The sequence below is a fragment of the Pteropus medius genome, unplaced genomic scaffold (genome assembly GCF_902729225.1).
Source record: "Pteropus medius unplaced genomic scaffold, Ma_sr-lr_union100, whole genome shotgun sequence".
NCBI lineage: Eukaryota > Metazoa > Chordata > Mammalia > Chiroptera > Pteropodidae > Pteropus > Pteropus medius.
The window spans coordinates 46775831-46790712 of NW_024349800.1; the positions used below are offsets into that span (position 1 = coordinate 46775831).

Consider the following 14882-nt stretch of genomic DNA (forward strand, 5'->3'; position numbering starts at 1 on the left):
AGTCCGGGAAATGGACCACAGGGAAAAGGTGACCCCTTTGCTTTCTCTGCCTGAGTCTGACCTCTGTAGTGTGTGCTAGAACTGCAGGAATCGGAGGGACGAACCGCAGCTTTTTCTGTTAAGGAACAGAGTAGTTCACTAACCACTCCTCCCAGGGCCTCGCGGAAAGCTCACCTCCTTTCACCTTTTCTGGCTCCGTCTGGGGAGTAAGTGGGGATCCCTGCTCGCCCGGCCCTGTGGCTGCTCAGCCAGCAGTCTTCCCATCTTCCTGTTACCACCCAGGGGTGGCAGCCTGTCCCTTTATTCTGGTCAGGTTCCTGCAACTGCTGGATTCTAGCGCTCAGTAGAAACTGCTGTTGGGGTGGTGATTCCGGTGTGAGCACATGGGTCCACATGGGGTACAGGGCACAGCGTGGACCCGAGTAACAGCTGGATGCTTGCAACAGTGCGTGCGTGGAGATACGGCATGGTGACAAGACATCCAACAGGTCTGGGTCACTCGCTGCCGTGAGTGACAACCTCCCTGAGCCTCAGTCTCTTAATGAGTGAATCCATTAAACAATAGTCCCTATGGGGCGATTACGACCATTAAATCTGCCAGGTGCTCAGTGTAGTGCCTAGCAGTGGGGACCACTAAGGAGTAGTTTAAAAACATCCCCTGAGATGGATATCTTCATCTGTGTAAACCAGGGTGCTAAGGCTTAAAGAAGTGAAGTCGCTGCCAGGCTCCCCGTGACGAAGGTTTGACCCGGCGTGTCCCACCCCAGGCCCGTGGGATTTCCATTCCGCCATGCTGCATGATCTTTGTGTGACTTTCCCTTCTCTTTAACTGCCCTCAGTCTCCCTTTGGGGACCCCTCTTCAAGAATTTGTGTTCTCAGACTCAGAGCCACTGTCAGTTCTGGAGCCAGACCAGCATCCCTTGACATGGACGGACGTTTTAGTAGTCATGATTATGTTCTCCTCTCTGCTTCGGAGTTATTGAGACTGCCTCTCCATCACTCCTTTCTGTTTTTATGCTCAGGAATAAAATGCCGAATGTTTATACTTTATGACCACGTCTTTTCTGCCATAAAAGCCTCATGCCGTAGGAGGAAGGCTATCTGTCCAGGAGTCAGAGGACCTGGGTCCTCGCCCCAGCAGGCAGGCCACAGGCCACCAGGAGCCCCTGTTGCCCATTGATAAAACAGGGATGATCGTCATCATAACACACAGTTTACGGGCTGCTGCCGGTTTAATGAGCTTGTGCAGTAAAAGGAAAGGCATGGGCGCAGCATGACGTTTCTGTGATAACTGACAGCCATCCTCGCTTAGCCAGTTTCTGACATGCCCGCGTTGGCACGTGTTCAGGTGCAGGTGCAGGGCGGGCGGGGGGGGGCAGGGGAGCAGTGATTGGCTGGTGGGAGGTGGAAAAAGATGAAAGAGAGAGAAGCTCCTACCCCATGCCAGGAGCGAGCATCTCAGAACACCTCTCTGGAAGCATCCTCGGTGCATCCAGTAAGTGGCACCAAACATTCAAGAGTTGATGGTTCTGGAAGCACTTTTAAGACCCACCTGAACTTAGGGAAATCACGAGTTTTAGCTGAACCTTTCTTTAAAGGAAAAGAAAGAAGAAGAAGAAGAAAAAGAAGAAACCACACGTGGAAAATCAGCTCAGAGGAGCGTGCATTATTCAGGAGCTGCCGTGGCAATCAGGTCGGCAGCCCTGGGCTGGCATCTGTCTCCCCACACAGCAGCGGTCCCCGCCCTTCCTCCCGGTTCCACCCCCACGCCGATCTTTCCTGCTCGCTAGCTCTTCTCCCCAGTAAAACCCCCAAGTCTTTAATAAATTATAAACATGCTATCTGGTCCGTCTGCCGGCGCCAGATCTCAGTGTTGGCAGCCTTTCTCATTCTCCTCGTGTCCCTAATAGATCTCGCTGTTTGATTAATCTTTTAGATTGCTCTCACAGAAAGCTGACTGTTCTCACTGCGTCCAGTTTTAAGGACTTTTCTCAGCCCTTGGCTTTATTGCTGCCAGTGCCCAGTGCTTGTCTCTCAGCGGGGCAATGGGTCTCCGCCAGGCCCTGGAGGACAAGTGAGCAGCTCGTGCACAGGGCTCAGGCAGGTGGATCCCACCAGCTTTTTGGGTTTCTGTGCCTTAACCAGAGTGAGTTCACAGCGGACACTTGGGACAAATACCGAGTGAGAAGTCACAGGACCTGGCTTAGCTCATCTCTGTCACTCTGCAGGTGTGTGACCTTGAGCAAGATTCTGAGCCTCAATCATCCTCATCTGTGGAGTGAAGGTTCTCAGAGGGTCAGACGAGACAAAGAGTGACTCTGGGTACTATGAGCCCTGAGCAGGGGCAGAAGGAAGATATCAAGAAGTCCCATGAGCCAGGATGCCTGTGCCTTTGAGGTGGGAGGCCCTGCCCTGCTATCTGCCCTCCCTGGGCCTATGCATGCTGAAAGCACTTGTGGGGTACTTGCCCAGCCTTGAGAAAGAGCCCCCTGTCTTCCGTCCTGTAGGCACAGGAGCACAACCACCCAGCCTCCAGCTGATGTCTGTTATGCCACCAAGTTCTGCCTGGTTTAGGAAATTGGACTGGGTCATCTCCAAAGCCCATGCCTTTTCTGAGCTATGTTTGTAGTTTCAATTCTGAAGCACCGAACATCACATGGATGCTGGTTCAGCCACTGCACTGCACAGTTGTGTTGATAATGCCAGCTACCATTTACTCAGCATCGACAAAACACCAGGTGTTTTGCCTGCAGTATCTGTGGTCTTCACAAGCCTGGAAGGAAGGTATTTGTCTACATTTTACAAGTGACAACATCGAGGCTCAGGGAAAGTAAATGATGGGCCCAAAGGCACAGAGCCAGTTTTCAGCACATCCGGGATTCAAATCGATGTTACATCCCAGGTTCCTTTCTCTGACATTGATGCCACGTTCTTTGATCTCTCCTCCTCCTCTAGCTCGTCAGTGGAGAAAGGAGGAAGGACATTGCTCCATGCAGAAGTAATGGAGTGAGCAGTGTCAGAGAGTTATGGCCACGTATGAAGCAGCAATTGCGAAAGGTCTTGAAGACTATGACAAGGAGTTTGTACTTCGTACATCAGGAGCCACTGGAGGGCTTAGAGCCAGGGCAAGGTCTGGGCAGAGCTGCGTGGCGGATAGGACATGACTTCCAGGGCAGAGCCTGGAGGCAGAAAGATGGGTTGGAAGGCTGCTGCAGGGACCCCAAAAGGAGTAAAGGCTCTCCGAGCCAGAGCCATGGGGATGAGAGAGGAGGGAGGATTCAGGGGACCTGTATTAGGAGGTAGAGTGGACAGGATGTGGTGAGAAGTTGTCTGTGGGGTGGGGGAGGGAGGACAGGAAGGCTTGAAAGTTATGACTTACCTTTTCTACTGTCTCTTTCCCTGGGGCCTTCCTCTTGTAATTCTTGGCTCCTTGTGGATGACTCAAGCTCACCCTATGCTCAGGTCCTGAGCAGAATAGCCTACCTTTCTCGAAATAAGTTCTCTCATTCGGTGTTTGTTCTTGTAGAAAAAGTGTTCAGAATTCTCAGGGAGGCCAAAGGGACATCTGGCCACTTGAGGTTCTGAAATGTTTAGGCCACAGATTTCTTTGAGAATCTAGTGAAAACTATGGATCGCTTCTCCCTGCCCCGCCCACACACAAATGCACATTTACATACCTGGTTTTACAAATAATTTCAGAGGGCTCACAGTCTCCTTGAAGTCCATCCTGGGGTCTCTGGACCCCACATTAAAAGCCCCAGGCCTAGGAAGGAATTGGAAAATGAAAATGACTTCTCAAAAGTGTTGTTCACTTCCCTGTTTAATACCCCTCCCCATAATCGGACAGCCCCCGTAAAAGCATGAAGGAGGAGGAAGCATTTACTCATTACCCTGGTGGGACTAGCCGCCCTTGGCAGGTTTATTTTCATTATCATAGTAATCTTCAGGCTGCAGGCTACAATATCACTTGCAGCAAGGTATTAAACAGAAATTACCCCAGGTATAATTGTCATGCAAAATGGTCCTAGACACGTGGAAAAGAATGCTTTTCTCAGATGGGATGTTATTATTTATGCCAGGATTTGGGGGACTCTGCCTCTTTAAACATGTCAGATTTCGGTGTGGGGGCACAGGAGGTCAGGGGTCAGCATGGTGTGGTGGGCTGGAGCTCTGGCCCAGAACATGGTTTGGCCTCTCCTAAATGGACAGGCCCAGACTGGGGAGCAGAGCCCGAGACTTGGGGGTGGGTTTGTGTGGCTGCTAGGAACCGCTATGCTCTCGCTGGGGCATGCAAGAAATCCCACATTTATGTTCTATATCTCAACTTCATTTGGCTCTGAGCCCATATTCCCCTGAGATGGTGCGAAATTCAGCTTCAGTCCTTCTCGGCTGGGTGAGGCCCTGGGGTTTTGCCCAGTGCTGTGCGTCTGGGTTGGCCCCACTGGACACCAGGCATCTGTCCATGTTGGTGACCACTGCAATGCCCTTGGTTGTAGCTCTTGAGGTCTCCTTTGCCCTTAAAAGTCTGACTTGTCTCCTGCCTTTCCTTCCCCAGGTGCGCCCTGCTGGTATACTGCAAGGACCTCTCTCCCACCAGCATCATCATCACCTTCCACAACGAGGCCCGCTCCACCCTGCTCAGGACCATCCGCAGGTGAGACAGCCTTCCTGGTTGTTCACCCTCCGGGGCCAGCACTTGGTGAGGGCATGTCTGCTTGCTGGGGGTTCAGCCTCGTGATAAGAATATGAGGCATTCCTAACTACCTGCCAGGCTCCGTTGAACTCACTCCACGTGCATCTACTCAGCCACGCTCACACTGCTGTGAGGGTGGCTCTTCTCCCATTTTAAAGGGGGAGAGACAGAGGCCTGGAGTGGCGGGTGACTTGCAGAAGGTCTCTGTGTAGAGTTCTTCTAGAACACGAGTTCTAATTTCACAGCTGACAAAGGAGCTGGGGTTCTGAGAGGCTGCGTACATACCCCACACCCAGCATCAGGCTGGGGTTAGAGCTCAGGTCAGCCAAGTGCTGCCCATCCCAGCACCTGCCTCTCCACAGCCTCCCACACACTCCAGGGCCCATGGTGCACATCAGAGCAGCCCAACGGTAATGACTAATGTTTGCTTTCTCAGCCACCACCTCGTGTTCCAGCCCTGCCCCCTCTCAGGCCTCTCCGTCCACGCTCAGCTCCTAGTCTGGGCCATGACGTTTCTCTAATAGATGTGTCCTTACTTGTATGGCCTGTGGCCTACGTGGATTTTTGATGTGCAAAAATTCTAGTGACAGCCCCCAGTAGAACTTCCCGATGGCCCTGGAGAGTTGTTTTGGCTCACTTCTCTCTGCCATGCTCCTTCCCTCCTCTGGAGCCCCTCTCCCCAGGCCTTCTTTCCCCCAAACCATCTGCCCCCCTCTTCCGTACTCATTGGCATCTTAGATGGTGGTAACAGCAGCCACTGGTCACTAAGTCCCCTCGTGTGCGGACACTTCAGCTCATGCTCTCAGCTGGGGACGTGGGAGGCCAGTGCTGCGCTCACTTCACAGCTGAGGAAATTAAGACTCGGAGATACTAACTCAAGGCCTTGTCGCTCCGCTAACAAGGGGGACGCAGGGCTCCAACCCTTGCATCTGACCCCAGTTCTTTTCAGCAGCCCGAATCGGACCAGGCAGCGGGGCATTCAGAACCCCTAGGGGAGGTGTTGGGGCCAGAGGTGCACCCAGCCATGCCTCCAGCAGAGCAAGGGGCCGGCCCTGGAGGGTAATTTTCATGGTACCTCCACTCTCCAGCACGTGGCCTGTTAGAGCCCGTCCAGATCTGCTGGGTAGCCCATCTGGTGGTCTCCTGATCCCACAGAGAAGGAGGTGAGATCAGATGTGGACCAAGGAGAGGACATCCAAGCACAGGGAAACTCCTTGTCATTTCCATCAATAAGCCACATCTTCCCTCTCTCCTTGCCGCACCCACTGTGAGCAGGTGGGGAAGCTCCAGGTGACAGGGGAGAGTCAGCAATAGGCTCCCCCTGTTGGCAGGCACCAAGTCTTTAGCGCCACCTGTCATTCGTGATGAGTGTCCACTGTGCAAGGTCAGTGGGTCCCTTCCCTTAGAAATGCAGGGAGGAACCTGTTCGAACACGTGGTCTTCAGCTCAGTGTTTCCCCCTGTCCACAGGGACAGCTCTGTCTGCTTCGCAGATGTCCTTGGTGACTGGCTGGCTGGGTCCTTCTGCCAGTCTCTTGCCCTGTCTGCCCTGGCTTCTACATCCACCCCTCAAGCTGCCTGATTCAAATTTGATTTTCCAACAAGGCTTCAGCTTTTGACAAGAAAATGTGCAGAGTCACTGTCAGGTGTCACTGTGAGTCTCACGGTAGACTAACAAAGAACCTTTCTGATTTATAAACCAGTGTGGGTATGTGTGGGAGGAACAGGGATAAGCGGTAGTCCAGGTTATCTGGGTCTGTTTTGGTGAAAGGAGACCAGAGTTTGGGGGCCTTGCAGGCAGAGCAGGCACACAGGCGGCAGAGTATGGATCCCTAAGTCCCAGATTACACCACCGTTGCACAAGGCTATGTCTGGGCATAGCGGCCAGATGTGTCCATGAGGACACTATAGCTCCTCCTCACCTTCTAGGCTGGCCTCTCCTCCTCCTCCAGTCTTATGATGCCATGCATCTTCCTCCGCCTCAGAACACGCACACGCACACGCATGCACACACACGCGCACACGCACACCATTAGGACCTTCTTCTGGGCTCCTTCTCAGTACATCTCCACTCTAGCACTTAATGCATTTTTCCCAGATGTCATCCTCAATGAACTCCTGTGGGGCAAGGACCGTATCTTATCCATCTCCTTCCAAACTTCCCTATGGCTGAGTTTCTTTATCAAGGAAAAGAAAGTAATCGTACCGACTGCATAAAGTTGCTTTGCGCTAATTCAGGGAAAGGACTGAGAACCGTGCCGGCAGAGTAAGCGCTTGATCAGTGTTGGCCATCTCTATATCTACACAAGCTAGAGAGCTCTCAAAACAAAAGAGGCTATGGGGTACTCAAAGTGCCCCGCGCTTGGAGTCTGAAGACCTGGAGTCAAGTCCCTACCCTGCCACTCCCTAGCCTTATGACCCCACACAGGTCACCAACCACATCTATAAAGACAGTAATAAAAGTATATTAGATGTTTCAAGTTCTATCACATTTCCTACAATAAACCTTCCTGTCAGGAATGTCTGTGACATTACCCTGGGACACTTGGGGCTCATTGTAATTTAATGTGGATGCCCCAGTCCCCCCAAGCTTCTCTAACATCATGTTAATATTCTTGAAGGCACTTCAGCTGTTGCCCTCAGACTCATCCCTTTCAGCTCTAAGATATATTTTTCCTTCTGTTCCAGCTGCTCCTCAATCTCTTTATAATAGTAATAATGATACTTTATAATAATAATATTAGCATAATATTTTGCTGAGCTTTAAGCTACAGAACACTTCACTTCAGTTGGAGCCCCATCTGGAACCTGTGAGGTTGGGGTACACATGGTGACGGAGGCCCAGAGCCATGGGCTTGGAAGCACAGGAGCCAGGACTCAGGTTTATGACTTCCTGGGTGGAAGTGGGGGCAGCTAGGGGTGCGGCCTCAACACCTCTGTCCACCAGCCTGATGGAGAACTGCCCCCAAGGCCCTGGTGCCCTGCACTCCGGCAGGGGAGTGGGGCCCATCATCACCGTACTTTTCAGAAGGCACCCATGGAGTGCCAGACTGCACATCAGCCTCTGCTGGGCGCTTTGCTGGGAACCCCATTGACCTGTTTCCTGCCTCTTAGGAACGTCCCACATAAGCCAGGCCCCAGCTCAGACCCAAGTGTGATGCAGGAAAATAGCGGAATGGGGGCCTGAAAGCCACGTGTGAACAGATGGGTGTTTACACCATCATCGGGCGGGGTGGAAGTACATTTTAGAGGTGGAGGCAAGGAAGATTACTTCTGGAAACTTTCATGGCCAGGTATAATTTGTCTTGGGATGCTGCACCTCCTTCCACTAGCTCATGAGAACGGACTGAATGAGGAGCACTTCCTAGCTTACGATGCCATTGATGAAAGGATCTTCTCCAGGGTATCTTTCATCTTTAACGTTCCAGAATTCTGATGGCTTTGTTGCCAGGCTCTCGAAAGGGGAGAATGCTCAAGGAACTGGAGGGGACTGTCTCCCTCCTCCTTTCCACCCAGCACTTGGCCAGGCCTTCGCCTCTGTCCATGCCTGCCCAGGCCCTTTGGCCCCTGAGATCCTGAGTTACCTGGGGAACAGGGGGCTGTAAAGGTGCACGTGGGGGCACTTGGAGCCAGGCAGAGGCATGCTGGGGTGGGTGATGGGGGGAGGGAGAGAGAATCACAACCTAGATAAATTAAGAGACTTTTCTCACTAAAGGAGAGAGAAAACAAGCCCCAAAGAATAGTTCATCTTTGGTGTTGCAGTGGCCCCTGGGTATGTGTGAGACCCAGGGCTGTCCCCTCCCCTGGAGCACTCTTCAGCCTGACACCTCCATGGGGGCTCTGGAGCCTGCACGGTTGATACTTTATGTCCTGAGTCTTCTTACCAGAGACTTTTTTGAAAAGTCCTAGATTTAGAGGAGCAATTTCTCAGGTTAAGGTGGTCAAGAAATTGGGCCCTAGGGCCAGATTTGCCTGCTCTGCCCTGACCAGCTGTGTGACCCTGGGCAAACTCCTTCACATCTCCGCTTCAGTTTCCTTTTTTGCAAGAGAAAAGCTAATGGTAGTAACTACTTTGCATGATTGTGGAGAAGGGTGAATGAATTCAGGTAGGTAAAGGCCTTAAAACAGTGCCTGGCACCGAGTGAACCTGAACAGGTGGCCACAGGTTTTATGAGGCACCTCCAGCTGGGTAGGCAGCAGTGTCCTAAGGGAGTCTCAAACTTGGGCAGGCACCAGAATGCCCTGGGGGGCTTGTTAAAAATGGTTTCTTGGCCCCCATCCCCAGAAATACTAATTCAGTAAGTCTTGAGTGGAGCCTCAAAATGCATTTCTAACAAGTTCTCAGGTGACGCTGATGCAACTGGTTCCGGGATCACGCTTTGAGAACCAATGTCATTATTATCAATACCCAGATTCCAAGAGCAGCTGCTGTGTGCCAGGCACAGTGCTAAGTGGCTCTCGTGCAGCTGAGGAAGCTGTGGTGCTGGGGGCTCAGTGCTCACCGAAGCTCTGCAGCTGGTGTATGGAGGATGGGCGGATACAGAGCCTCAACGCAAGTCGGTCTGGCTCCAGAATGAGTCGACTTGTCAACCAGCCTTGAGTCTTCATTCAGCTGGTACTTAGGGAGCGTTTGATAAACGTTGCCTGCATATAGCAGCACGGAGTTCACAAAGCAATTTCAAATACATTTCCTCATTTCATACGCACAAAGGTCTGTGAAGTAGGTCAAGTATTAATATCGCTTGCCTTTACAAGGAAAATGTAATTACAGATGGAAAGGAAAGTAACCCAGCATCTTCTTCAGGGCTGCACAGCTCGTAGGTGGTGGAGGCCGCCTGGCCTCCCACACTGCCCATGTTGCCATGCCTGCTGCCTTTCAGGGTTCTCCGTGTGGGCCCCACAGTTAGGGCAGCAGGCAGAAAGCAAACGGTGTAGATGCTCCCTGCACAGCATCTGCTCAGCTGTTCTCTGGCAGAGAGGTGAGCTGTTTATAGGAGATTCAATTCTAGAATAATTCCCAGGCCGAGTGTGACCTGGATATGCCAGTGGGGTGAGCACCCACTCTCATGCTGAAGCTGTGTAAGGAAAGGGCATTGAACAGCCGCGGGGTTGGGGTGGGTGTTAAGCAGGGAAGAGCATATGCTCATCTGGGCCCTGAGGGAAAGTCGGCTTTGCTGTGGAGAGACGGGTGAGGTCCTTACTGAAGAGCTCACGAGAGCGAAGGAAGGAGATCTGAGGAGCCACCGTGGGGATGGTGGGAATAGAAGTGGGGTATGCAGAAGGGGGGGCCCTGGGGGACAGGCCCCCTGGGCTGGCCTTGACCTTTCTCCTTCTTAGACACCCCAGGAACCCAGAGTAACTGCCCAGCTCAGGCCCTCCCAGCCTGGAGCCACTTTTAGGGAGCCTCCACCATCACACCAATTGCTCTGATTAGAGGAGCGAAAACAAGCCAGGTGTTACCAGGGAATGGTCTAATTAGCACTTACTGCTGACGATTTCTTTTTTTTTTTTTCTTTCTTTTTTAAACCCTGGACATTTTTTATTCACTAATCATCTCTCAGTTCAACCAGCACAGAGCCACACACGATTTACCTTTTGATGTTCTCAGAAGAGAACTCTTGAATTTCAAAGAGCCAGCAGGGATTTTGGGGAATCACATGCAGAAGCTGCAGCCTTAATCAAACCTCATTAGAGGGTATTCTTCAAGCAGGTTTTTTCCTCTTTTTCTGCCTCCCTCTCCCCCTCCCTCTGTGATTAGAGGGTGGGTTGTTGGCTTGGCGTTTGTTTTCTCTGGGACCATCAGGTGAGGGTCTCCTCCTACCACCTCCTGCCCCTCCTGGTGCCAGCAGCGAGCTCAGGCCTTGGTGTTGGGCTTTCTTCTCCACCTGACACCCGTGATCATGGTGAGAATTGAGGCTTCATAAATAAAAGTAGCTCCAGGCAAAGGTTCTGCTCTTGGAGAGTCTCCACAGCCTGCTCACCGGAAACGCTCAGAATGGTCCCCCTGAGAGGAGGGTTGCGCAGAGAGGCTCCGCCACCACCTACATGAACCCCATCCCCAAAACACATACAGCCCTGGGCGCCCCATGGTGGCGGTGTGGCCCCGGGATGTTTCTGAGGACACATGCGGTTTGGGGAGGTTTGGAAGAAGCAGGATCCAGCCATCTCAGTCGGCCCAACACCCAGAATAAACTGAAACTCAGCCTTGCGCTGGGGTTGCAGACCCACACACAGGAGGGTAGATGAAGTCAATTCAAAATTCATTAATGATGCACTAAAGTAGTGGTAATTGCTACCGCATTTCATCATTTAACGCCAGATTCCGTGCTGAGTGCTTTAGATACATTTTCTCCTTTAATTCTCCCAACAGCCCTGTGAAGAAGGTATTACTGTTGTCATCCCTGTTTTACAGATAGGGACACTTTACTGCAGAAAGCAGTTAAGTAACTTGCCCAAGATTGCACAGCTTGTGGTAAGTAGCTGCTAAACCACAAGCTTCTGGAAGGCAGAGCTCACATACGCTTTGTTCCTCATCATATACCCAATGCCAAGCACATAGTAGGTGTGCACTAAATATCCCTGGAGGATATGGTTATAGGCCATATCCTCCAGGGATATTTGCTGGACTTTGGCAATACAGAGGTAACGCGGCAAAGATATGACCTGCAGCTAGGATGTAATCATCTAGAGGGACCAGCAAAAACCAACCCTCAGAATCAGGCAGCAATGAAAGCCACAGGAAGCCTCAGATACACACTGCTGAGGGATCCCAGAGGAGGAAGCAATTAATTCTCACTAAGTGGATTGGAAAGCTGTTAGAGAGGAAGTGACATTTGAACTGGTCCTTGTGGCCGAGGATGAGCATTTCAAGCCATGTCAGCAGCAGGGAACAGGCTCTCGGTTAGAAATGAGCAGGATGTCTCCAGATAACGACACGGGGCTGGAGGAGGCTGGAAACGGCAGGGGGGGGGGCGTCTAGCTCCAGACCATAAGAGGCCTTGAAGAGCATATGGAGGATTTGGGGTATAGATAGTGGGAAGCCACTGAGGGGGGTTTTGTCAACTTATTTGTTTGCATCAGCAGGGAAAAATCACACAATCAGACCAGACCTGTGCCTCATAGAGCTCACTCTGGGGGCCCCAGGAGGTCAGCCTGGGCAGGTCGAGGGTACTGTAATAAACCCAGCAAAAGAGGTGGAGCGCTTATAAGAGGTGAAAGTGACTCAAGTGACATTTTCGAGTCAAACTACTCAGTCTGGGGCATTGATTTGATGTGGGGTTTCAGGGAGAGGGAGGGTCACTGTATTTCTGTCTAGGCGGGTGGCAGTGGCATTCACTAAGAGAAAATAGAGTTCTATCCCAGCAACTCACAGGTGAGCAGTGTGACTAGACAAGCCCTGTGGCTGCTCCGAGTTTTCATTCCTCAAATGCAATGGTATCTATTTAAAACTTGGTTTAATACATATATTTGCAACTAGAAGTCATAATGATCTTTTCTCTTTCCATCTCACAGCATCTTAAACCGCACCCCTATGAATCTGATCCAGGAAATCATCTTAGTGGATGACTTCAGCAACGACCGTAAGGAACATTGCTCCTTTGCTCTGGAGACGCAAATGCCTGTTCTGGCTCCTGGGTAACAGGCAGAGGGAAGCCCATGGGTCTCTGGGGATGCAGGAAAGCCTAGGTTTGTAGTAGGAGCTGTGAGTGTCTGTGTGGGGCTAAAGAAGGAGATAAACCTTACCTTCGTAAACAACTTATTGAGTTCTTTGCTATGAGTCTTTGAGGACCTAAGCAGGTAAATTTAGCAGATTCTTGACTGTGCTGGTGTGTGTGTGTGTGTGTGTGCGCGCGCGCGCGCATGGGTGTACCCATGCATGTGTGTTACTGCCCCCTAACCTACATTCCTGGACATGGCTAGGGAACTGAACCTACAAAGGATTGACCCTGGGACCTGGAGCCTAGAAGCAGCTCCATCACAAGAGATTCCGACTGGGATGTGTGATAATCTGTTAATCCGAGCTGAAGCTAACACACCCTCTTCCTTTTATTCCCATGGGAGGACTGGGTGGGCTCCCTTGGGGATCCCTAGTAGGACAGCCCATCACTAGCCCATGACACAGTGAGCAGCTGCCTTCCAACCCTGGACCCTGCTGGTCTTCATCCCATCAAAGAACATGGGTCCCATCCAAATTCACACTCCAAATCCACTTTCCCCAAGAAAAGTATGTAGGTGTTTTCAGACTTCTGTATGTTCAGTTTGACAGGTACGATAACTGTAGAAGCATTGTTAGATTTTAAGTATTAATAGTGCCGACAACTCTTTTGAGAGCCATTGTCCCAGCAGCCTGGATGCAGTTCCAGGAAGTCAACCACACTCAGGCAGAACCACCTCTTCCTAGTGATGAACCAGGGGAATCAGGCAAGGGCCACCAGGGATAGCCCCATGTCCCAGGGGAGTGGAGTCTGTCCCCACCAGTGCTGGAGGCTAGGCGTAGGAACCACTGCCGTGCTGGGGTCTGCCACAGGACAGCTGGAAACCCACACCCGTGACACAACCTTGGAAGTAATGCATGGGTGGGTTGTGCACCAGGGCCAGAATAGTAAGATGGGGCTCTGAGTGCTGAAACTCAGTGATCTGATCTCTCTACCCTAGTGAGGAAGGGGATAGAGAGAGGCGCTGGTCCTGCTGGGAGGTTGTCGGGCACTGAGGCTAGAGAAGGGAATGCTGCAAATTCACTTAGAAGCAGAACAGCCTGGTGGTTAGAGCATAGACTCTAAAGCCAGACTGCCCGGCTTCAAATCCTAGACCTATCACTTACTCTTACTAGTTAAGTGTGTTGGACAAGTCACTGACCTGGCTGTGCTTTGGTTTCCTTGACTATAACATGGAGATGATAATAATGACGATGATAATTAATAATAATAATAATAATAGATATGGTTTATATATGTCAACACATTCAAAGTGCTTAGAATAGCACCTGGCCCCGAGAAAGCCTCTGTAGAGTCCAGAGCCAAGCAGAGAAACTAAGGATGATAAACTGATGAAGCACAACCAGAACAGTGGGGTCACAATATGGGTTCAGAGCCAAGAGATGGTGAGCCAAAGGGGAGCTGCGGAAGCAGGCAAGCTAGGGAATGACGCTAGGCAAATGCCTAAGAGGGGTCCCTTGCCCTTCCTGGTGCATTTTCCTTGGGTAGAGTTGGACCAGCTCCATGTGGTGGAAGGCACTCTGGGAGGACCCCTTAACAAATAGGGTCTCCTGTATTAGGAGTCCATGGTCTGAAAGGAAACTCCAAAATTCATTTCCTCCATTCTCCGGCCTCCCCGCAGTTTTTTTCCATATCCCACCGGAGTGAACAGGACTCTTATCTCATGCTTTGAATGATCTGTAGAAAAAGAGAAATGTCCCCAGGTGACAATGCCAAGAATTCCCATCCGGAAGTGTTTTTAGCAAGTATGCAAGTGCTACTGTGTGACTGACCTGCTCCAAAGAGGCCCCCTTGAGCCACTTTGCACAGATTGAGCCACGTTCTATATTGACAGCCATGGTCAGTCTGCTCTTCCCAAAGGTCACGAGCACCCTGGAGTCAAGACGGGGCTCTGCAGTTGGGAGTGGGGACAGCAGGCCGGGCTGCCTTACCTACTGTTCAGGTTCACCTCCATCCCCAGGAGCTCACTTCACAAAACCCTTTATCTTTGCAGCTGATGACTGCAAAGAGCTCATCAAGTTGCCCAAGGTGAAATGCTTACGCAACAACCAGCGGCAAGGTGGGTCTGTGCAGCTAGGCAGGACCTGGGGGGCGGTGGGGTGATTGGTGTTGTGTGTGTGCGCGTGTTTGGGGTGTGTAGGGAATGCTGCGTGCCTCTTCCATGGGCTTGCTGGACGAGGGAGCAACAGGAACGCCCACTTGGCCATTTGTCCCCAATGCAGGCCTGGTCCGGTCCCGGATGCGGGGCGCCGATGTTGCCCGGGGCACCACTCTGACTTTCCTGGACAGCCACTGTGAGGTGAATCGGGACTGGCTCCAGCCGCTGCTGCACAGGGTCAAAGAGGTGAGTGCGGCCAGACCGACGAGCAGAGGGATTCCGTGCCCCCACCGTCTCCAGGCTCTCCCAAGCTCAGTGCTTCACATATGTCCCCAATGCCTCTGGGAGGTGGATGGGACAGATTGCTGTCCCCGTT

General features: G+C 51.7%; 1 protein-coding gene across 1 annotated transcript in view; it reads left to right on the plus strand.

The window, feature by feature from the left end:
- The window catches only part of GALNT14 (polypeptide N-acetylgalactosaminyltransferase 14), a 186144-nt gene that overhangs the window by 134181 nt on the left and 37081 nt on the right, over positions 1 to 14882 (plus strand). The window contains exons 3-6 of the mRNA XM_039887477.1: positions 4557 to 4655; positions 12206 to 12273; positions 14402 to 14467; positions 14631 to 14752. Of these exons, the coding sequence (XP_039743411.1) occupies positions 4557 to 4655; positions 12206 to 12273; positions 14402 to 14467; positions 14631 to 14752 (355 nt within the window). The remainder of the gene's footprint in view (positions 1 to 4556; positions 4656 to 12205; positions 12274 to 14401; positions 14468 to 14630; positions 14753 to 14882) is intronic.